The 24,403-nt window shown below is 41.8% G+C and overlaps 2 protein-coding genes across 3 annotated transcripts in view; one reads left to right on the top strand and one right to left on the bottom strand.

Moving 5' to 3' along the window:
* The first annotated feature begins 1,933 nt into the window (after positions 1 to 1,933).
* On the top strand, positions 1,934 to 24,124 carry TIMMDC1 (translocase of inner mitochondrial membrane domain containing 1). Of its 2 annotated transcripts, XM_045583970.1 has the most exons (8): positions 1,960 to 2,094; positions 2,197 to 2,407; positions 5,313 to 5,478; positions 8,627 to 8,715; positions 9,210 to 9,277; positions 12,874 to 12,952; positions 21,015 to 21,125; positions 23,429 to 24,124. In XM_045583970.1, the coding sequence occupies exons 1-8, from the start codon at positions 2,073 to 2,075 to the stop codon at positions 23,577 to 23,579; spliced, it is 897 nt and encodes a 298-aa protein (XP_045439926.1). In that variant the 5' UTR covers positions 1,960 to 2,072; the 3' UTR covers positions 23,580 to 24,124. The 2 variants fall into 2 exon arrangements, with proteins under 2 accessions (XP_036303362.1, XP_045439926.1); XM_036447469.2 differs by having other exon boundaries at positions 1,934 to 2,407.
* The window catches only part of CD80 (CD80 molecule), a 50,096-nt gene continuing 41,522 nt past the window's right edge, over positions 15,830 to 24,403 (bottom strand). The window contains exon 7 of the mRNA XM_036447466.2: positions 15,830 to 16,324. The gene's annotated coding sequence lies outside the window, so the exon portion shown is untranslated. The remainder of the gene's footprint in view (positions 16,325 to 24,403) is intronic.

The following is a 24,403-nucleotide window of genomic DNA, read 5'->3' as shown; positions in this document are numbered from 1 at the left end:
TCCAATCACCTAAAGGAAAAGGCAGCTATGGAGATAGTGAAATTAGTTGATTAATACAACTTCCTTTGTACATACAAGGTAGGGAGTACTGGGAATATGTGAGTTGTATATAAATTCACTAGTATTTGCCCAACAACTCGTAAGTACTCCCTCATCTCAGAATGATTCTGGGATCGAGTATCTTAAGCATTCAGCTTTTTCTACATGTAGACTATTAAGAGTGCACATCCATTTTCTTGGTCTTTCAGGCCTTATGATTTTATACTGATGCCCACCTGAGCCTATATGCGATAATCAGCAACCTAGAGCCAGAGCCAGGAGTCAGGGGATCTGAATTCTTGGTTCAACACCTTGTCTGTCAGACACTGGGCTAGGTCCTGCACAAAGAGATGAATATATGTGGTCTCTGACCTCAAAGCTAGTCTACCAAGATAGCGAATAGGAAGTTGTGATGCAATGTACAATAGTAAGTGTCATGATGGGAGCTGAATCTAATCCTGTCTCCCAGACACCAAAGAAATCTTTCTGGCACTGTCACTAATTCAGCTAGTCTAGTCAGTCATTTCTCTTGACTTACTATAAAATGCCAGCTGTCGTGAGCAAGGGAGCATCCCCAAAAGGGGTCACACATGCTTGTGTCTTTCCATAATGCAGGCTTTATTAGAGGTGACCTCCCCAAGGAACCAAAAGGGTTACACACAGGTTACATGCAGAAAAGGGGAGCTTACATGATAGAGCAAGCTTAGCAAGGAGCATAGTAAGCACACAGGGCAAAGTCCTGATCACCTGTGGATGGAGAGGCAGGCATAGGGCTTAAGCTAAGCAGCTCTAGTGGCAACATGGTCTGGTGGAGCCGAAATCCTTTCGGGCTCCAAGTGTGACTCCTGGAACAGCCAAACTGGAGCATCAAATGGTGGAAGCTTTGAGTTCTTACAGCCCATGGTGAGTGGCGGACCCACTCATATCAGGGTCCAGATGAAGTCCTTATCTGAGAGTTCAGGCTTGTGTTTTAGGACATTCCAGGACCACCCTAAGGGCATTCTTGTTATACCCCATCCATTACCTCAATACTGGGCATCATGATGCTTGCCATAGCACCATGGCTGACAGTGACTCCACACTGGATTCTTGAAAAGTGTCCAAAAAGTCTGCTCTGCTCTTGCTCTATACACCAGCTATTAAATCCCAGAATTCTATTTAATAAGGGGTGTAGACGTTCTGAATTACATCTAGAAAGTAATAAAGGAAGGGTAGGGATTGGTAAATATAAGAGACTATATTTGGTTGCTAGCGAAGATTAAATGGAAGTACACAAACCAGATGAGACTATTTTCAATTCGCGCATTTTAATAAAAACTTTGCTTCGAAGCATATGTGAGCAGAGGCTGCACCGACGGAAAATTATTGCTGGTCTATCAAACGCTCACCTGCTAGAAATTCCAGAAACTGTCCTGTCTTGTGAGAAGCAGTAGGTATAGGAACTAAGGGGGCGGGGGATGCATCAGCTTGTGAGGAACTGCCCAAAGCTGACTATTCCAAACAGTGTTCTGGAAATCTCAGCGTCTCTAACTTCTCTTCAATGCCTCGGTTCTTTCCGGGAACCAGAACCTGTAGGGGTATGTATGGATCTAGCCCAGGAGGCTCCTCCAGCTGTGATAGGGTGGGTTGGGCTTGTATTTGCACAACATTCCTCTCTCCGCGCTCCACTTGTATTGACTATTGCACTTTCCTATTCCTCTCTGTGGGTTTCCTGGTGTTAACGCTAAGTTACCACAGACCGTGACCGCATCTACAGCTGAGAACCTGCTGGAGACCCGAGGACCGGTAGCCCTTGCAACCCTGGGAGGCGGGGCCGGGGGCGAGGCCTGGGCGGGGCCAGAGGCGCGGGGCGTGGCTACACGCCGCTCGCTCACTTCCGGACTACTGCGTTCCGTCCCGCCTCCAACCGGAAGTGCTTTCGCCGTCGCCCCGCCCCTTGGCCTTTGCCCTGATTGGGGGCAGGACTTCCTGTCTCGTGTGTCCAAGGACCTCCAAAGTGAGGCCGGGGCCGGTGGTCCGGGCCTGTGACGGGGATGAGCTGGCAGCCAGGCGCGGGTACTCACCCTCTCCTTCTAGCAGTTATCCCGACTGTGCCCCCGCGGCGGCTCCGAGAGGCCGTGCGGGGGCCCCGGTCACCGAGCTTGTGTCTGTCCGCAGGTTCGGGGACGGCCATGGAGGAGCGGCCGCGGGCGCCGGGGAGCATCCTCCGGGCGCTGGGTCCTTTCTCTCGGGTCTTTGCTGCGGGCGCCGTGGCCTCCGCCCATTCGGAGGTCCTCGCAGAGGATCAGAAGCTGCCAACTTCCTACGCCCCGGAAGCCCAGCGCCTGGAGTCTGGATGGGACCGCCTCCGGGAGCTGTTTGCCAGAGAGTAAACGTGCTGAGGGTGGGGAGAAAGTGTCCCGCAGCGTTGGGTTGTCCTGGGGCGAAGGACCACAGGATGGTGTGGGTTACTTTTTAAGTGGGAACTGGGGCTTCTCATATTTGCACCCCCATTTTGCATCCTGCCATTTCCATTTGGAAGTTGTGTAGATGACAGGAAGGCTTTCAAATGATAAGGGTGAGCTTATAGGCATGTTAAGGGAATATAGTTTTAATATAACATCCTGGTTTTACAGATGAGAAGAATGGCACCGAACTAATGAGTGTCATAATGGGCTCTGGAACCCATATCATCTGCAGGATCCCATCTACTATTCTTTTTTGGATTTCACTTGATCCCAAACTTCTCTGTTTCATGACCAGTAGCTCCCCTCCCCGCCCAAGGGTGAAAGTTTAGAGAGCTAGGCAGAGAGTTGTAAAATTTCTATGCTGCCAAATAAGGAATGTGTAAAAATAGCACCACTTGTGTCATCATTTTATAAAAGGTATTAGTTGGCTTAACAAGGAAGTTTCAGAATAAGATATAATCCTTTGAATTGAATTACTTTTAATGAAAAACTCAGGATATTTCATTCATTCTTTGATTCATTTAATCTATCAGTTATTAGTGAAAAGTTTGCCCTTTCATGAAGCACTTTACAATACTATAATATACACTAGGGGTGTCGAACTCAATCAGAGAAGGGGCCAAAATCTAAAATCCAGCTTAAATCGCGGGCCGAATGGTTTACTGAACAGTCATAAACTGTCATTGTGATGGAAACGCAGTGGAGTGCAGTGATGACAGCCCGGTGCGGGCCACATTGCAAGGCCTGGCGGGACGGATTTGGCCTGAGGGCCTTGTGTTTGACACATGTGATATACACTGTGTTGTCAAGTGGTTAAATTAACTTTGAAGCTTTATGTTGTTGCTAAGAGGTATATAGTTGGGGCAAGGGAGTTGGCAGAATTATATTTAATAACTGTGTTTAGATTTTTATCATTTTTTTGTTGTTGTTATTTAATACTCACCTGAGGACATGCTTAGAGAGATGAAGGGAGAGAGACACACATGCACACACACTGATCAGTAGCCCTCCATGTGTGCCCTGACTGGAACTTGCAACCTTTCAGTGCATAAAAGGACACACAGTCAACTGAGCCATGCCCGCTGGGCTCATTTTTTTGCTAATCTTCACCTGAGGATATTGTTCCATTGATTCTTTTTTTTTTTTTTTTTTTTAAGGGAGAGCAGAAGAGAGAGGGAAAGACAGAAATATCGATGTGAGAGAAACACGTTGATTGGTTGCCTCCTGCAGGATCCCCAGCTAGGGGTGGGCTGGGGAAGAGCCTGCAACCAAGGAATGTGCCCTTGAGCCCTTGATCGGAGTGGAACCCAGGACCTTTTGGTCCATCGTGTGACGCTCTATCCACTGATCCAAACCAGCAAAGACGAGTTAGCCTTTCTCATTCGTTGGTCCTTCCAATATTTACTTGAGATACTTGTGATAGAGCCTATGTAGTAAATAACAGAAGAGGGTTATTTTGACCAGCTTTATAAACCACAGAATGTTAGAGCTGAAAGAAATGCGAAAGATAATCCAGTGTAACTTTCATGTTCCCCTCCATCATGGATGAGGAAGCCAAGGTTCACATTGCTTGTGACCTGACTGCAGGTCACTTAACAGTCATAAAACCCGAAGTATTAAAATTTTTCTTCTTATACATCTAAGCTTTCATTCTAACATACATTGCCTTAAAATTCCATATGTGTGTAATTTTTAAAAGCTTAAAAAAAAAAAAGGGAAATATTGATCTCTACATCCAACTCAAATTCTTCCTCTTTCCAGGGGGAATAGTAGAGTTGTAATAGTCATTAAATAAAAGCACCTTAAAAAAATCCTTTTTGGCCCTAACCAGTTTGGCTCAGTGGATAGAGTGTTGCCCTGCAGACTGAAGGGTCCCAGATTCGATTCCGGTCAAGGGCATGTACCTTGGTTGCGAACACATCCCCAGTAGGGGGCCTGCAGGAGGCAGCTGATCGATGTTTCTCATCTGTTACTAACTCTATCCCTCTCCCTTCCTCTCCGTAAAAAAATCAATAAAATATATTAAAAAAAACAAACAAAACCTTTTTAGCCAGCCAGAGTGGCTCAAGCATCAACTTATGAACCAGGAGGACACAGTTCAATTCCCACAACCCAGGCTCAATTCCCAGTGGCAGGAGGTAGCCAATCAATGATTCTCTCGATGTTTCTGTCTCTCCCTCTCATTTTTCTGAAATCAATAAAAATATATTTAAAAAGCCACCACAAAAACCTTGTTAATGGAATATAATATGCATCTAGAAAAATATGTAAGCATATTGATCAATGGTTTTTTATAAACCCAAAACCAAGAGACTTGTTACCAGCATTCCTGAAGCTCCCCTTGTACCCCTTTCTGTCACTGCCTTCCCAAGAGTAACCAACCACTAGCCTAAATTCTAACAGCATGAATTAGTTTTGGCTGAAATTTGAGTTACTTATAACAGCGCTATTTATTTAAAAATATATATATATTTTATTGATATTTTACAGAGAGGAAGGGAGAGAGATAGAGAGCTAGAAATGTCAATGAGAGAGAAACATCGACCAGCTGCCTCTTGCACACCCCCTACCGAGGATGTGCACGCAACCAATGCACATGCCCTCGACCGGAATTGAACCCAGGACCTTTCAGTCTGCATTCGACGCTCTACCACTGAGCCAAACCGGTTTCGACAACAGCACTATTTAATTCATCAGAGGATTTAATTGGTTCAGCCCATAATTAAAAATGTGGTTGTGTTAGCCTTTGGGATAATTTTGATCATACTATCTTTTGGAGAGCAGTATACATATACTAATCTCAAACTTTTGTTGTTGATGTTTTAGTGAACGGCAGAGAAGATCAAAGGAACTTGAGGATATTTATAAGGCAGCCATTACAGGATGCATCATTGGCTGGGCATATGGGGGAATACCAGCTTTTGTACATGCTAAACAGCGCTACATTGAGCAGAGCCAAGCAGAAGTTTATTATAACAGGTTTGATGCTGTGGTAGGTACTGGTGTTCTAAAATAATTTGAGGGCACCCTAATTTAGCAATTCACTTTACATTTACTCAGGCGGTAGGTTGGGAGGGTTTAGGATGTCAGAGTAAAGAAACAAAGTCTATTCTTAGTAACAGTGGAAGTACTAGTGCTAACAGGGCATACATATGGCCTGGCAGACCACTTACCTTTGGAAGAGATCACCACAATAGTTCTATTTTTTTTTAAATTTAAATATTTTTATTGGATTTTTAGAGGAGAGAGAGACTGAAACATCAACGTGAATGCAGAACATCTGCAGGCTGCCTTCTGCACGCCCCCTACTGGGGATTGATCCTATAACTCAAGCATGTGCCCTGATTGGGAATCAAAACAACCACCTTTTGGTACATAGGACAGCACCCAACCAACAGAGTCATAGTGGCCAGGCTATAACTCTTATTTTCTGAAAAATATTTCTGATCTGCTAAATCATCAAGGCTCAGTTGTGGCACATTTGTCCTATCCACAAATCCTCTGTGGAATATACTACTTCACTCTAAAACAACAATTAACATTTATAACTTTATAACTTATATGGTAGTAACTCATTTGTTAGGTCTGTGTATCAGTTCTGTTGTGCTAGTGAGGAAGTTAAATCTCAGAGAGTTTTTGTTTATTTTATTTTATTTATTGTATTTTATTTTAAAAATATATTTTATTGATTTTTTACAGAGAGGAAGAGAGAGGGATAGAGAGTTAGAAACATCGATGAGAGAGAAACATCGATCAGCTGCCTCTGCACACCCCCAACTAGGGATGTGCCCGCAACCAAGGTACATGCCCTTCGCTCTATCCACTGAGCCAAACCGGTTTCAGCAGTTTTTGTTTATTTAAAAAAAAATGTCAGACATAAACTTTCAAAAGTACAAAGAATTCCTACATATCTTTTACCCAGATTCTCCAAATGTTAACATTTTACACTTATTTTATCATTTTTTTCTCTGTATAATGCCTACTATTATTTTTTTTTGTGTGAACTGTTTGAGAGTAAGTTATAGACAAGATGAATACTTCAACATTTCCTGAAAATAGGGACATTCTCTTACATAATTTTGCAGATCAGGAAATTATACTGATAAGAGTATATATTATCTATAGACTTTATGTAAATTTTGCTAGTTGTCCCATTAATATAATCTATTTGAAATGTAAGTAAATAAGATTTTCTGGTCTAGGATCTAATACTGGATCAAATGTTGAATTTGCCTGTCATACCTCTCTAGTCCCCTTTAATCTGGAAGTTTCTCTGTTTTTCTTTGACTTTCTTGACCTTGACATTTTTGGAGATTATGGGTTATATATTCTATAGAATTTCCCTCTATTTGGATTTGTTTGATTGATTTTTTATGATTAAATTCTGGTTATATGTTTTAGCAGGAATATCCTAGAATTGATGTTGTATCCTTCTTAGGAAATATATATCACACCATGATACCTATTTCTCTCTTTACTGGTGATGTTTACTTTAGACACTTGGTTAAGATTATCTCTAGCCCTAACCAGTTTGGCTCAGTGGATAGAGCATTGGCCTGCGAACTCAAAGGTCCCAGGTTTGATTCCAGTCAAGGGGCCGAAACCGGTTTGGCTCAGTGGATAGAGCATCAGCCTACGGACTTAAAGGTCCCAGGTTTGATTCCGGTCAAGGGCATGTACATTGGTTTCGGGCACATCCCCGGTGGGGGGTGTGCAAGAGGCAGGTGGTCGATGTTTCTCTCTCATCGATGTTTCTAGTTCTCTATCTCTCTCCCTTCCTCTCTGTAAAAAATCAATAAAATATATATATATTTTAAAAACAGACTGATTCCGGTCAAGGGCATGTACCTTGGTTGCCTGCAAATCCCTTCCCTGGCTGCCAGCTGGGGCCTTCCTTTGTTCCACACTGCCCTCTGGAAGTCAGCGCATGTCATAGCAAGTGATAGAACTCCCGGTTGAACTCCTGTGGTATATATAGGATACCAGATCTGTTTTTATATTCGTTTAGTAACAATGTTCTGTGGAGACAGACAACCTACCTTCCAATTCTGACTTTATTCTTTATTGGTTAGAAACTTCTTTTATATACTTTAAAGTTAAAATACCTGCCTGAAGAAAATGTTGTAAAGAATAAATGAGGTGCCCTAGCTGATTTGGTTCAGTGAATATAGTGTTGGCCTACAGACTGAAGCGTCCCAAGCTCAATTCTGGTCAAGGGCACATGTCTGGGCCTTGGGCTTGATCCCCAGTAGGAGGCATGCAGGAGGCAGACAATCAATGGTTCTCTCATCATTGATGTTTTTATCTCCCTTTCCTTTCCTCTATGAAATCAATAAAAATATATTAAAAAAAAGATTAAATGAGGTAGTATGTTTACACAACTTTTACATAGAATGTGGTCAGTAAATTATGTTTTTTTCCTTCCTCTGTTCCTTTCCTACACATATGTATTACTTTAATTCTTACCCTTTGATTTACCACTTAATTCTTTATTTTATGTTTTTCTTTTCCACAAGATTTCTTTTAAAAAAATTTTTTATTGATTTTTTACAGACAGAGGAAGGGGTAGGGGGAGAGAGAAAGAGGAAGATTGACTCATTATTTAACTTATTTATGCATTGATTCTTATATGGGGACTGAACTGCAACCTTGGTGTGTCAGTACGATGCTCTAATCAACTGAGCTACTCAACCAGAGCCTCACCAAGATTTCTTGGGGGGGAAAAACCAAAAAACAAATCATATCAAATACTGATCTTATAGTTGTCGTGGTGTTTGCTATATAGATTCTCAGTGATATTTAATGAATGGATTACTTGGTTGATACTGGCAAATTCTTAATTTCTTTTCTACCTCCTGATAGAATAGGATGCACATGGGACTTTTGCTTAACATGTTAAGCGCCCAGCCTGTTTTTTCTTCTGGACAGAAAGTATAGTGTCAGTCACAGGTGACTGACAGGGCGCTCGTTTATTATTATGTTAAACTATAATACAGAATGAATGATATTCTACAGATTTTCTAATTGTTTCCGTTTAGGTGTCCCTGTCTAATCCATAGCTGACATTCCTCCACCGCAGTTTTAGAATAAGGAAAGTATCAAGGTGTCTTGGAACCTCACAGCCTTTTTATTAACTTTAGCAATCTGCACATCGTGCTGCCACGCGAGGCTTCATCCGGTATGGCTGGCGCTGGGGCTGGAGAACTGCAGTGTTTGTGACTATATTCAAGTAAGTTCTCTGAATTGTGGCAAAGGGTCTTGGTATTCTTTTATTAGCACATCTTTTAAGTGGGATTATGAAAACTGAACACTGATATGAAAGGGACTTATTATACCTTTCTCTCAAGAACTGCTACCTATCTATGTAAAAGATTGGTCCAGTTGTAGTTTTCCCATTGATGAATGGAGGTGTACCAGCTAGTATCAAAATAGATGTAAGGTTTCTTAAGTAAGAGAAATTTTGCAGAACTCTTATTTATACTTCTATTTTTAAGTGAATATTTATTCCCAAAATTTGGTTCCTTTTTCAGCAGAAGAAAGTACAACTAAAAACCCACAGATACATTAGCAATCTGAAACACATTTAAGGACCTAGACTGGGACCAGGGATGGATGTAGTAGGCGCTTCTAAAATAATACAGATCTCTTTAGTGAAAGCTGCATTCCAGAAGGTAAATGGGTTATGCTTCAAATTTTGTTTTCCTCTTTCTGTTGTCTCCCTAGCACAGTGCACACTGGTCTAAATGTATACCGAGATAAAAGTGCCCTAAGCCATTTTATCATCGCAGGAGGTAAGAATTTTTGTTCTTGTTTGTTTTTCAATCTCAAATATGGATTGGGAAATGTGTAAGGACATATAAGTCATAGCTGCTGAATTCTTTAGTTGGCTTATTCAACATTCGTGCAAAATGTACTAGAATAGAGAGTATTAGGCTTATTCCTTGGCATACTTGGTGAACAAAACAAAGTCTTAGCTTTAATGGAGTGTTACAGTCTAATGGATATGGGAAAAACAGGTGGTTACGATGGAAAGTACCAAATAGGTGGGTCAGTGGGATCTAAAGTGGACAGGGTGACCCGAGAAGGGCTTCCTGAGGAAATGACATAAGCCGAAACCTTAAGAATGGGAAGGAGCAAGGCCAAAACTGGTTTGGCTCAGTGGATAGAGCGTCAGCCTGCGGACTGAAAGGTCCCAGGTTCGATTCCGGTCAAGGGCATGTACCTCGGTTTCAGGCACATCCTCAGTAGGGGGTGTGCAAGAGGCAGCTGATCGATGATTCTCTCTCATCAATGTTTCTAACTCTATCCCTCTTTCTCTCTGTAAAAAATCAATAAAATATGTTAAAAAAAAAAAAAAAAGAATGGGAAGGAGTAAGACTTATGAGGAAGTGTAGCCTAGGCAGGGGGAATGTTTCTCAGAAGCAGGGTAATATGACTGGAACATAGTGAGTGAGGGTAAGAGTGGAAAGGTACAGTAGGAAGGGGCCAGATTTTTCATGGTAAGAGTTTGGATTTTGTTTTAAAGCTCTATATCAACAACAAAAGTACAACCATCCCTTGGTACCTGTGGGGGATTGATTCCAGGACATTATCCTCTTCAGGTTCCCCCCTTCCCATTAATACCAAAATCCGAAAATGTTCAAGTCCCTTATGTAAAATAGTGCAGTGTTTACATTTAAGGCTACAAGGTATGCCTGCACATCACTTCATTCACGTGGATGCAACATAGTACTCCGTGTGTGGCAAACTCAAGTTTTGCTTTTGTGATTTTCCTGGGATTCCTCCCCTCCCCCCAAATATTTTTAATCTGCAGTTGATTGACTCCATAGAAGTGGAACTGTAATAGGGAAGCTTACTGTATTAAAGTATTATTTTCAGAAGTGTAGATGAAGTTAACTGCCATATATACCAGACACTAACTTATGTACATTCTCTCATATATTGCACATAACATTTTTTTCTTTTTATTTGGAAACTAGAGGCCTAGTGCACGAATTCGTGCATGGGTGGGGCCCCTTGGCCTGGCATGTGATCGAGGCCATCTCGCCCAGTCCAGATCGGGGCTGATTGGGACCAATTGGGGCCAGCCAGCCAGGGGGAAGAACTATGGGAGTTTGGCCAGCCATTGGAGGTTGGCTGTGGGAGCACACTGACCACCAGGAGGCAGCTCCTGTGTTGAGTGCCTGCCCCCTGGTGGTCAGTGCGCATCATAGGGACCAGTTGTTCGGTTACTTAGGCTTTTATATATATCTATCTCTATATCTATATCTATATCTATATAGATATAGATATAGATATAGATAGATAGATAATTTCAAAGTTACAGAAAATTACAAAAATAAAAATGATACAAGGAACAACATGATCAGTACCCTTTAGTACAGAGATTCAACTATTAATAATTTACTCTATCATTTGTGCTCTATTTTGGGTGTACTCTCTCTCTATGTGTCCTATACATCCACAGACAAACACATGTATATATACTTTGAACTTAACATTTATATAATATATCTTTTATTGATTTCAGAGAGAGAGAGAAAGAGTGAGAAACATCAATGATGAGAGAGAATCATTTATTGGCTGCCTCCTGCACGTCCCATATCGGGGATTGATGCAACCTGGGCATGTGCCCTTGACTAGAATTGAACCTGGACCCTTGTCCACAGGCCACCACTCTATCCACTGAGCCAAACTGGCTAGGACTAAACTTAACATTTTAATGAAAACATTTTTGAATATGAAATTAGAAATAGACATTAATAGCATTGAAGCTGCTAGGACTTGCCCTTTTTGAACTGGTGAAGAGTTCTACATGTTCTATAGGCTCAAATGTTTATATTCCAACCAAACTCTTATCTTCCTTTCTCCACTTCCATACTTGGTTCTTCTCTTATGTTCTCTCTTCTTCCTCCTCCTCCTCCTCCTCCCCCCCCCCCCCCTTCTTCTTCCTTTTTTGTTAATCCTCACTTGAGGATATTTTTCCATTGACTTTTCGGGAGAGTGAAAGAGAGAGGGAAACACAGAGAGAAATATCAATGTGAAAGAAACACATTGATTGGTTGCCTCTTGCATGTGCTCCAACCAGGGCCTGGGCCTGGGAGAACCCTGCAACCGAGGTACATGCCCTGGACCAAAGTCAAACCTGGGACCCCTTGGTCTGCAGCCTTAAACTCTATCCACTGAGCCAAACCAGCTAAGGCTGGTCCCTCTTCTTGAACCCACCTTCCCCACTCCCAGAACTAATTTTGTTCAGCCTCTACTTAACCTGTCTTTTTTTATTTAAAAAAATATATTTTTTTATTGATTTCAGAGAGGAAGGGAGAGGGAGAAAGAGATAGAAACATCAGTGATAGAGAGAATCATTGATTGGATGCCTCAACCTGGGCATGTGCCCTTTACCTGAATCAAACTAGAGACCCTTCAGTCCACAGACTGATGCTCTACCCACTAAGTTAAACCTGCTAGGACTCAAGTGTTATTTTTAAAAGTGTCACCTCAGCTGCCATTAGATGTGTTGTCTATAGCAGCGTTTTTCAACCGCTGTTCCGCGGCACACTAGTGTTGTTGTAGAGATGTTGCCTGGTGTGCCGTAGGTGCAGACAAAACAAGAATTTTATAATTTTTCACTATTTTGTTTACTTAATATTTCATAATAAAGTAATTATAAAATACTTTCTTTGTGTTTATTTGATTCCTATTCAAGAGAATTACTTTATATATAGTCAATATAGGCACAGAGTTAAATTTTTTAACATTTTCTAATGGTGGTGTGCCTCGTGATTTTTTTCATGAAACAAGTGTGCCTTTGCCCAAAAAAGGTTGAAAAACACTGGTCTATAGTATAAGGGGAAAATGAATGACCATTTTGGATGTACAATCCTAGTGGGAAGGAAACAGTACATGTGTAGCGGCCACCAGGTGGCACTGTAAGCCAGATGCACTTTTTCAGGCCTGCCTGGGGTGTAGGGTAGCAGTACAGAAAGGGGGAAGGCATAAGCTGCAGGGTTTTTTGTTTATTTGGGGAAAGCTTCCCTTGAAGAAGGAAGAAATAAAGGGTGGAAGTGAAGAGATTACAGATTTTTAAGGGGGAAGCAGACAAAAATGAAGCAAGAGGTTGGATCCATAGAACACATTGAAGAATTCGTTTTGTAAACTGAACATTTCTTCCTTTGAACCTGCAGAATAGAAGAGATACTAGCTATATTGGGGTTTTAGACTCAGAAAATCTGGGTTGTGGTAGTATATTAATGTTGGGCTCAGAAAGCTTACTATAGGTATTTATGCCCTTTTTATAGAAGGATAATTTTAAAATAGAATTCTGGCACTTAAAGATGACTTAATAATGCGGTTTTTCTGTGTTTGTTTTCTGTGTTTGTTTAAATAGCTGTCTCAGGAAGCCTTTTTAGAATAAATTTAGGACTGACTGGCTTCGTAGCTGGTGGCATAATTGGAGCCTTGCTAGGGTAAGTGTTAACATGGTTTGATGACTGGCCTGTGAAACATCTCATTCATTTCTAAAGAACAAAGATCTCTAGTCTTGTGTTGATAGTAGCTTTGACTGTCCAATTATAATTCTATCCCAATTATTTATTTACTTCCAGTTTTCATTGGATGAAAACTTTAAATATCACGAACATCTGAAACTATTTATAGTTTGAACAAAGGTACTTATAAGGAGCAGGAAAAAGGAATAAGAAAGTTAAGCATATTTTACTTTAAAAAGTTTTGGTTTTGTTTGTTTAGTTATTAATTTTTTAAAATGTCTTTTTACTTTGAAAAAATTCTGAACCTACAATGAAGTACATTGAATGAATTAGTACATTGAACAACCATATACCCTTTCACTTGAATTCAACAATTGTTAACATTTTGCCATATTTGTTGTCCATCTCTCTGTATATATGTGGCTGTATGTATAATATATTTCCTTTTCAGTTAAACCATATGAAAACTCATAATTCTGCACCATCAGTATGTATCTCCCAGGATAAGAACATTGTTCAGTGGCAATAAAGAAACAAAACATGGTATAACTATACTATATAATATTCAGCTGAATGGTTTTCTGGCAATGGGCACTTCAGCCTGAGGTTAATCCATCAGAGGATTTCTGTTTGTCCTCACCTGACCAGCAAGCAGAGGAAAGGTGGCAGGTCAAAGGCAGAAGTGGAATGGGAGGGAAGAGGCCAGTGCCTTATCTGTGTTCTCTGGTTACCTTCATACTTGAATACTGGTATGCCCAATTAAGTTGGAAGCCGCTTGAGAACAAGGCTTTGGTGGCCCTGATTAGCCACATGCTGTGACCATCAGATACTGGTTGAACTAAATTGACCTGGCAGAAATTTCCACATCAGTACCATCTAAAGGCAGGAGATGGTAAGGTCTTCTGCCTACGCAGGCATCTTTATTTTCACCAGTAGCCCTCTCCAACTGTCCACAGTTATTAGTTCACATTTGTTCACCAAACCTTTCTCGGCTCTTATTCTCTTTAATCTTGTGGTAGTATCCAGCACTGTTTTGTAGTTCCACCATCTTTTTTATTTTATCCTGTCAACTGATGGAACATTCACACCTGTGAAGAATTTCTGTGAGTTAGAGCCAAACTGTTGACAAATGCCAGGAAGTAGAATCTCAACGAATTGAGATAATGCTCCGGAGAATGGCTGTATTGCACCCTGTTTTATACATTATAATCAAAAGAGGAGACATAAGTGGGTTATATAAAATCCATTAGTAATAGATTAGTTGGGAGGAAGCAGGGTGGGGAAACCTCTGGGATTGGATAAAGAGTAGAATGATAGACATACTTCTTTTATTTAGGTGGGTACAAGATAGCTAACAGCCAACAATTAATAACAATGGGGGATTTGCGGTCTCCGCAGAATGGTGCCTGTGCTTTCAGGGGTCCAGAAAAGAAAGTTACTTTGACATTCCAATGATATGTTATCGTAAATACAACAAAACAATAGACAGGCTCAGTTAAGGTAAAGATTGGCCTTTGTCAGGGAAGGAACTGCCTGTGGGCGTGGTCAGCAAACTGTAGCTCTCAAGCCACATGCGGCTCTTTGTCCCCTTGAGTTTGGCTGTTCCACAAATTACCACGGCCTGGGCGAGTCTTTTGAAGAAGTGGTGTTAGAAGAAGTTTAAGTTTAAAAAATTTGGCTCTTTCTCTGCCGAAGCCGGTTTGGCTCAGTGGTAGAGCATCGGTCTGCGGACTGAAGGGTCCCAGGTTCCATTCCGGTCAAGGGTATGTACATTGGTTGCAGGCACATCCCCAGTGGGGGGTGTGCAGGAGGCAGCTGGTTGATGTTTCTCTCTCATCGACGTTTCTAGCTCTCTATCTCTCTTCCTTCCTCTCTGTAAAAAATCAATAAAATATATTTTTTAAAAATTTTGGCTCTCAAAAGAAATTTTAATCATTGTACTATTGATATTTGGCTCTGTTGACTAATGAGTTTGTCGACCACTGGCCTGGGACATGACTACCCACTATAAACTGCTTTTACTTAAAGTTTTAATTTCAGACCATCCTTTGTGGTTACTTTAGGTCTCTGAGTTTGCCCAGCTACCATACAGGCATTCCCTGAGCTTGTCAGGTTAGCATGTGGCCCCCTTTTTTCCACATCACTGTAGGATATGTTTCTTATTGAACTTAGAGAGAGAGAGAGAGAGAGAGAGAGAGAGAGAGAGAGAGAGAGATATCAATCAGTTGCCTCCTATATGTGTCTCGACTGTGGATTGAACCCACAACCTAGGTATGTGCCCTGACCAGGAATGGAACTGGCAACCTTTTTGGTGTACAGCAGAGATAGAGAATGTCTGGCGCAAGGGCTGTATAAGGCCCGAGAAATCATTTTATCTGGCCCTGCCAATGCATTACGGGTGAGTTAGTTAAATGTCTGACCAAATACATCAGGCTGACTTTTAAGTTTATAATTTTGTATGGCCTGAGAGTGATCTTATAAATGTCCAAATGGCCCTTGGAAGAAAAAAGGTTCCCACCCCTGGTGTACAGAATGACACTGTTTAGGCGGTGGGAACAGCACCAGTTCTGACCCTTGTGGTCAGACCAAACGAGTTCAGCAACCTCAGTACTTGGGTTCTGCCTAGGAAAGAATCCAGAGCCAAGACCCAAATTGTAAGAGAACATTTATTTGGTAAATTGCAGAGGAAGAAGAAGTAATTCCTAGGAGAAATGGGCTTCGGAAACAAGTTATAGAGGTAAAGGAAGGGCCCTGGGAGCGTGGGAGCGAGGCAGCCAATGGTGACCTGCCCGGGCCAGAGAGGGGGAGGGAGCGGGGGAAGGGAAGGGCAAGGGGGCCTGCTCCTGGGAGGGAGGTTTTAGGGGAGGTCCCAGGGGAAGATAACAGAATATGCAGCAGTTTTCCTCGTGTGTTCTTTCAGGGTCTAGGTGTCCACAGATTGGTTGTCTTCACCATGGCAGGGGGTCATTCAGTGCAGCTGGTCCTGAGGTTTGTTTTGTTGCTTTTCTGGCCTGGAGCTGAAATACAACTGAGGCCTAGATCTTATCTCTAGAGAGGAAAGGTTAAGGGGTCCAAACTGCATGACCAGTGATATGCCAGGAGAGGAGAAGTCACCCTGGGGGCTAAGTCCCACCCTACAATTGCCCTTTGCTAGGCACCTGGGACTTTCCACCCTGGTGACCTTCTGTACATGGTCTATCGTCTTTGCTCTGCTTTGTCTGTCCACCTGCCTACAACACAACCAACTGAGCCACCTAGTCAGAGCTAATTCCACCGTCTTGAAACTCTATCTTTTCTTGGCTTCCATGATACCACGTCCACTGAAGATTCTTCTATCCAATGAGCTGTTTCCTTAAAAAAAAAAAAATAAGAAAAAAACATTGTCCAGTTATTTCACAGTACAATTATCACACTAAATAATTTAGCATTGATGCAATACAGTTGTCTAAGATAGGTTCTGTATTCAAAAGTCTTTGATTATTACAATAATATGTGTATATAAACTTTTTAAAACCCAGGATCCAGTTGTATGTTGCATTTAGTAGTTGTGTCTTTTCAGATTCCTTTAATGTATTATAGAACAGTTCCATTAATTGTATCATAGTTTTATAGGTCAGAAGTCTGGGTAGGCTTGAATGGGTTCTCTGCTAAAGGTTTCACGAGGCAAAAAATCATGGTATTGGCCAGACAGGCTCTTATCTTGAGGCTCTGGAAGAATCTGTTTTCAGACCATTCAGGTTGTTGACGACACCCTTGTGGCAGTAAGTCAGAAGTCTCTATTGGCATTCACATTCCTACTCACAATATCCCTCCATGTTCAAACTAGCAACCAGCATATTGAATGCTTCTCATACTTCAAATCTAGCCAGAGAAAACTCTGCTAGGAAAGGGTTCACACAGATAATCTCTTTTTTTAAAACTATTTCATATTCAATATTTATAGACTTACTTTTTTTAAAAAATTATTCATTTTTTACAGAGAGGAAGAGAGAGGGATAGAGAGTTAGAAACATCGATGAGAGAGAGGTGTGCCCTCAACCAAGGTACACGCCCTTGACCAGAATCGAACCTGGGACTCTTGAGTCTGCAGGCCGACGCTCTATCCACTGAGCCAAACCGGTTTTGGTGTTAATCTCCTTTTTGACAGACTCCAATTCAACTGATTAGTAACCTTCATTATGTCTGGGAAATCAATTTGCCATGTAATATAATATAATCATGGGCATAATATCTCATCATATTCACAGTTGGGGTATTAGGGTAGGATAATTTAGGGAGCCTTTTTAGAATTCTGCATGCACATTGGGTATCTAATACATTTTTCTATTGCAAAGGTATCTTTTCCCATTGTGGTTAAGTACTCTGTGGGGGTGAAAGTCCGTGAATAGCCTGCTTTCCAGCTGCTTCTAGTGATTTTTAATCCATGCTGTAATCCATTATTACCAAGACAAAACATTGATTAGCTATTCTATCATTTCTTCTGTTCTTTTTAGTTGGCATTCTCTTGAATAGAGGGTTCTCCCACTCCCTTTTCAGGAAGAGGTAACACTAGATTTATGGATCATTTTTTTAACTACATTTTTTAAAATTTAGCATTTCATAATCCATTGCTAACATCATTTTTGTTGTATTATTAATATACCAGATTCTTAATATAAGAATTGTTGAAGCTAGCAACAAAACTAAACTACTTTCATTGAGGGGGAAAAAAGAAGTTACCATCTTACCCATATTTAATATTACAGGTCAGAGCTGTTAAGTATATTCACATTGTTATGCAAAGATCTCTAGAACTTTTTAATCTAGCAAAACTGGAAGTCAGAACCCATTAAACACTAATTCTTCCTCTACCTGCCCCTCAGCCCTTAGCTACTACCTTTCTGTTTTCTGTTTCTCTGATTTTGAACACCTCAGATATTTCATACAAGTGGAATCATGTGTATCTTTTTGTATCTGGCTTATTTTTCTTTTTATGTATACTATATACTAGAGGCCCAGTGCATGAAATTTGTGCAAGGGGCTCAGCCCTTGCAGCTGCAGCTGCTTGCCTCAGCCCTCACAGCCACAGCTATGTCCAGAATTTCAGAATGTCAGCTGGAAGGTTGTCTGACCATCCAGTCTAATTAGCATGTTATGCTTTTATTATTATGATTATTATGATTAGAGGCCCACTGCATGAAAATTCCTGCAAGAGTAGGTTTTTCTTCCCCCAGCTGCCAGCACCGGCTTCCCCAGGATTTGGGCTGGCTTCCCTCGGACTGCCTGCAGGCACTCAAGACCCGGGCTGGCTTCCCTTCAAATCCTGGCTTCATCAGGAAGGATGTCTGGAATAACGTCCGGAAGATGTCTGGTCTAATTAGCATATTACCCTTTTATTTTTATAGATATATTTATTGATTTCAGAGAGAAAGGGAGAGAGAGGAAGATAGACACATCAATGAGAAAGAATCATTGATTGGCTGCCTTTTGCATGCCCTTTACTGGGAAATTGAGCCTGCAATTTGGGCATGTGCCCTTGACTGGGACCCTTCAGTCCAAAGACCAATGCTCTATTCATTGAGCCAAAAAAGGCAAGGCTGGCTTATTTTTTTTTTTTTTTTACCATAATGTCCTTGAAGTTCATCCATGTTATAGCATATGACAGGATTTCTTTATTTAAGGCTGCATACCATTCCATTTAATTAACATTTTCATCATTCATCTGTCAATTGTCATTTCCATCTAGCAAGAATATTTTTTAAATTAGCCTACTTAAATTGTAGTCAGAGTAAATTTAAATTATATCAGAGCCAAAAACTCCTTTTTATACATTAAAAAAAAAAAATCTTTACTGTTGAAAGTATTACAGATGTCTCCCTTTTTCCTCCTATTACCCCTCTCCCCCTGGTTCCCAGTTTTTACAGCCTGAAATTATGGGGACTTCTCTTCCCAGCACTGGAACTCTGGGCTGAGGGGTGTGGTGTGGGGCTGGGACTCTTTGCCCCTCACAGGAGGTCTCTGCAGCCGAGATATCCTCCTGATTAAAAAAAATGCCACTTGTAGGTGTTGAACTAACCCATTCCAGGCCTCCGCCCTACCAGTCTCAATGTGCTTTCTTCTTTACTTCTCTAGTTGTAGGACTTCCATTTAGCTAGATTTGAGGCAGTTCTGAATGATGCATTTTAGTTGTAATTTTGATATGGGTATGGAATACAGTGACTACAGGCATTTACCTATGTTGCCATTTTGATTTTTTTTAAAAAATTGCTTTTCTTTGCCCGGAGCAGCGGCTGCCAGGCTGGGAGCGGCCAGGCCCGGAGCAACCGGGTCTGGTGCCGCCAGCCCAGAGCAGCCGGGTCTGGTGTGGCCAGGCCCGGAATAGCGGCTGCCAGGCTGGGAGCGGCCAGGCCCGGAGCAGCAGCTGCCAGGCTGGGAGCGGCCAGGCCTGGAGCGGCTGGGTCTGGTGCGGCCAGGCCCGGAGCAGCAGCTGCCAGGCTGGGAGCGGCCAGGCCCGGAGCGGCCGGGTCTGGTGCGGCCAGGCCCGGAGCAGCAGCTGCCAGGCTGGGAGCGGCCAGGCCTGGAGCAGCAGCTGCCAGGCAGGGAGCGGCCAGGCCCGGAGCAGCCGGGTCTGGTGCAGCCAGGTCAGGAGCAGCAGCTGCCAGGCTGGGAGCGGCCAGGCCCAGAGCAGCGGCTGCCAGGCTGGGAGCGGCCAGGCCCAGAGCAGCGGCTGCCAGGCTGGGAGCGGCCAGGCCCAGAGCAGCGGCTGCCAGGCTGGGAGTGGCCAGGCCTGGAGCAGCCGGGTCTGGTGAGGCCAGGCCCGGAGCAGCAGCTGTCAGGCTGGGAGCGGCCAGGCCCGGAGCGGCCAGGCCCGGAGCAACCGGGCCCAGAGCAGCCGGGTCGGGTGCGGTCAGGCCTGGAGCAGCAATAGCCAAGTCCAGGGCAACTAGGACAGGAGCGGCAGTGGCCAGACCCGGAGCAGCTGGTTGTGGAATGAACCAGAGCAACAGAGGCCAGGCCCAGAGCAGCCAGGCCCGGAACAGCTCACTCCTCGCCTGCCCCTGCCCCACGGCTGCCTCTCATACATGGCTGGAAACTTTTGTGGGAACTTGAGGGTCTGCTGAATCAAGTGATGAAGGCTTAGATCTGGATGTGTTGAGTTAGTATAGCGCTGGGGTGTTGATCTGTGAGTGCCTTGGGTGGGGCCTGGATGAGGCTGGTTGACCTATTTGGAAATGTTTTTTGTGTGAAGTGTATCATTGGGCATGTGGAGGTATTATTGATATGAGAAAATGCTAAGTAACAGATTTACTATCTGAAAAGGGATTTACTATCGGGGAAAGGGAGGGAGGAAGAGACAACAAACTGTGCACCTATGGATGAGGACAATGGGGGATGGGGATGGGGCGGGGGGGGGTGGGAACCTGGTGGGGGGGGAAGAAATGAGGAACCTTTGTAATAATATGAACAATAAATATTGATTTTTTTAAAAAAATAATAAAAATTGCTTTTCTTTGAGATAACAAGAATGAAACCCTCTTCCTTAGAGTGATAATTTTTATGTAAATCAGTTTCTTAATAGATGACTATTGGCATCGTGGGTGAGATTTTTGTGCTGGACTTTTGAATTTTAGGATATTTTGGTGGCTTCAACCCCAAAAGCTAGTAGCATTCCTCCAACCAAAAATAGCTGCCCCGGAGAGGATCTGGTACCATTCCAGATATTGACTTTATTCTGAGAAACCTTTAGTATATAGCTGCTTACTAGAGCTTGATACAAATATATATTTTCCTGGTTAATTTTTCATAAAAAAAATAGCCAATTTATATCACTTACTTTTAGGAAGTTACCATTACTTTTTTTCTCTGTTGTTCAGACCATGAAGGAAATTACCTTGATTTTTTTTTTCTTTATTCAAAAGGATGCTTTAATCGTCAAATGTTACTGTACCTGTCAGTGAACAAGTGGCTCAGATAGTGTAGCTTGTGTCTCAGCAGAGATGCTCACATCTTGCCTGATCTAATGGCTTGTTTTTCCTAAGCTTCCCCTCTGCTTCTTCCTCAGTACTCCTATCGGAGGCCTGTTGATGGCACTCCAGAAGTACAGTGGTGAGACGATTCAGGAGAGAAAACAGAAGGATAAAAAGATACTCCAAGAACTGAAACTGGAAGAGTGGTAAGGAACATCCTAAAACTAGGCCTTTCTCTTAAACCATTCAGCTCAAAGAAAAGTTTATTTTTACTGAGTTCTTCAACTTGTACCCTACCTGGTCTTTCCATCTTTTTAACTAAGGAGATTAGAAAAAATGGAAGACACTAATTTCATTTTTAATCTGACAAGGATCTTTTCTTAGATACATTTTTTAAAATTAAAATGTAAATTTCATTTTGTTGCATGTTTTTTCTTTTCTATATTTTTGACTGCATAAGGAAATTATATAAAGAAAATGCACTGCAGTGAGTGAACTTTACTTGGCTTTCTGTAAAAGGTGGTATCCCAGTGTACACATACATCTATAAACAATACAGAACATGTTCAGTCTCCACATTAAAAGATTCTACTTCTTGCTGTGGATGCAGAGGAATTAGGTAGACATAGTGGCTGGACATGGACTGGATACCACTGTGGAAAATGAAAACTTTCATCGGTTCCATGTAGTCATTCCCTGGGCCAGTAGTCAGATTGGTTCATGCTGGTTCTTTGTAAGATCAACATAACAGGCTGCCATTTGTTTCTTGTACAAATAGTTCTCAGGGTTCAGCTTTCTGGGTACCTAAGATGACATTTGCTGCACCTACTGCATTGATAGTTGAGTAGATAAGCAGTCATTTTCCCCCCAGGTTTTTATTTGCAACTTCCATTTGTGCTAAACACACACAGAGACATGGGAATTCTTAATATCTGTAGATCTGTTGTCCAAGTGTTACAGGTGGAAGTAACACCTTCATCTCCACCAGGTCTTCCTGGGGTTGGATTTCTTGCAATATCTCAAGAAAAGGAATTTTCCGAAATTTGCATGGGAGAATGAGTAATACAAGGCAGGGTGCTGCTGCCCGGCCTTGGGCCTTCTTTTGGAAGTTCTGGAGCTCTCTGACCCAGCTGCAGTTTGACAGGGTTAGGCAGAGAAAGGACTGACCATTTATATGCGAAAACTGATGTACACAGCTGGGTTGGGATTGTAAATTGGGTGGGACAGGTTCTCTGGGAATCACCAGGGTGGAGCAAATAGCAATGGCTGACCAACCAGAGAAGTTCCGGGTTTCTTGGCCCTGTGCCTCTGTGCAGGAACAATGATCGCTATGAGCACCTCTGAGAGAAAGCCCCCATCATGTTCCTGTCCTAATGCCAGACAGTCCAGTTTCTTCCTGTCTGTGTCTGAATCCCCCAGAGTGTCACCTGGAACTGGAGTTCAGAGCAAGCTGGTGCTTGTATGTCCCTCCCGATTAAAAAAGCAGCACATCCAGGTGCCAGCACTTTCTGTGCCTTTGCACTTCTTACCAGTCTCAGTGCACTTTCTTCACCTCTCTATTTGTGGAACTTCTATTCAGCCAGCTTTCCCGCAGTTCTGGGTGGTAATTGTTCTGCCTTTTAGTTGTAATTTTGATGTGATTGTGAGAGGCAGCAAGTATAGGTGTTTACCTAGGCCACCATCTTGGATTCTCCTATATTGGCTATTTGAATCTGATATATGAAGTATGGAAGAATTAGCATTTGGGAAAATATGAACAAATAATTTTATTACAATTTAAAATTAGAGAAGTTGATCAGTTATTCAGAAGTGAAAAACCTCAATAATAGGCAAAAACAAAAACTATTAATTATCATAATGAAAGAATACTTTGGCAGAAGGGAATAGTAACAAAAATGAGTAGGATATAAATATATATATTTCTGAGTAGTAGTAATCTAATAAATAGTTAAAAATCTTTGTCTACTTCTCTAGGGGACTCAGACAAGGTGCAAGTCTAAAAAATTGCTGTCGTGAGTAGAAAATGTAGAACTCTAGCTACAGACATACGGAAGAAGAAATGGTCAAGTGTGATTGTAAAGAGTTGAAAAGAAAGTCATAGGTGACCCTGATAATCACTTAAAGAAAGGAAGATAGTAATGTATGATTTAGAATAATAACTGGTATGTTGTTTGGAAATTAGATATTAATTCCTCAGGGCAAGAGGACAGCCAGGTTGCAAGGCTCACACCCTTGCTAAAGTGTTTCAGCTCTTGCATGTTGCTCCTCTGAGAATTCTGCTGACATAGCAGCAATATCCATCTTGGTAATGTGAGAATTCAAGTTGGCTTGTGAGTGAAACAGGTTAGAGAGAGAGAGAGAAGAAAGCCATTGTATTTTAAGTGCAAGAAACAGTGTTTGCTCATAAGTTGCAGGGAGAATAAGACAAGTGTTATATTTTAAAAAATAATTCTATGGACTAAAGAAGCTGAACAGAACTTGATATATCCTTTTCATTCTTTGATTACAGGAAAGCCAGACTACAAATTACTGAGCTCCTCCCTGAAGAAATTGAAAGTAGCCTACAGAAAAATCAACCCAAGGATGATATTGAGAAAATTGAAGCACTGCTAAATCTTCCTAGAAACCCCTCAGCAACAGATAAACAAGACAAGGACTGAAAATGTTCTGGACCTGAAACTCATTGGAGAGTTGAAGGGAGCTGTGCTGCCATGCCCATTGAATGCCAGTAGTCAGACTACTCCTTGGGTAGCTGATGACAGGTGTAAGCACTGGCACCTATAATCTCAGTGACTTGCTCTTACCTTTTTTTAAAACCCAAAACTGGGCTATTGTACTCTCACTTTATTTATCCTTAGATTTAAATACATACATATATTTATATTGGTCAATATATGTATTTGACATATCTATATTGATCAATCAATAGATCTTTTTCCTGAATTTTACAACAATAAATTAAAAAGATTAAAGTTGAATTTATAGGTTGTATATGTATTTTTGTAGCTCTTTAAAAGGGCATTCTGGGATCTCTAGGAGGAGAGAAAAGAACCAGGTAAGGCAAATTGTCTGTGAAACCTTAATTCCTTTAGGTCCTAGTAACAGTATGGGCCTAAATTTGTAGTAGTAATTGGCTTTTGTTTTTCTTTAATTCTTGCCCGAAGATAAGGTTTAATTAAATAAAATCAAAATGGATGTTAAATGATTTAAGTGTTATTGATTTTTATTTTATTTTTTATTTATTTATTTTTAATATATTTTATTGATTTTTTTACAGAGAGGAAGGGAGAGAGATAGAGAGCTAGAAACATCGATGAGAGAGAAACATCGACCAGCTGCCTCTTGCACACCCTCTACTGGGGATGTGCCCACAACCAATGTACATGCCCTTGACCGGAATCGAACCTGGGACCTTTCAGTCTGCAGACCGACACTCAACCACTGAGCCAAACCGGTTTCAGCAAAGTTTCATTGATTTTTAGAT

Source organism: Pipistrellus kuhlii, unplaced genomic scaffold (assembly GCF_014108245.1).
Source record: "Pipistrellus kuhlii isolate mPipKuh1 unplaced genomic scaffold, mPipKuh1.p scaffold_m20_p_2, whole genome shotgun sequence".
Taxonomy (NCBI): Eukaryota; Metazoa; Chordata; class Mammalia; order Chiroptera; family Vespertilionidae; genus Pipistrellus; species Pipistrellus kuhlii.
The sequence above is the reverse complement of the archived record's forward strand: the minus strand, read 5'-3'. Positions and strand labels throughout refer to the sequence as shown.

Bases quoted from the DNA above. Each gene is read 5' to 3' on its own strand.
- TIMMDC1 (XM_036447469.2), top strand. From the start codon at position 2,073: ATGAGCTGGCAGCCAGGCGCGGGTACTCACCCTCTCCTTCTAGCAGTT. The intron at 9,278-12,873 runs GTAAGAATTTTT...TTGTTTAAATAG, and splicing joins CCATTTTATCATCGCAGGAG to CTGTCTCAGGAAGCCTTTTT. The intron at 12,953-21,014 runs GTAAGTGTTAAC...CTTCTTCCTCAG, and splicing joins ATAATTGGAGCCTTGCTAGG to TACTCCTATCGGAGGCCTGT.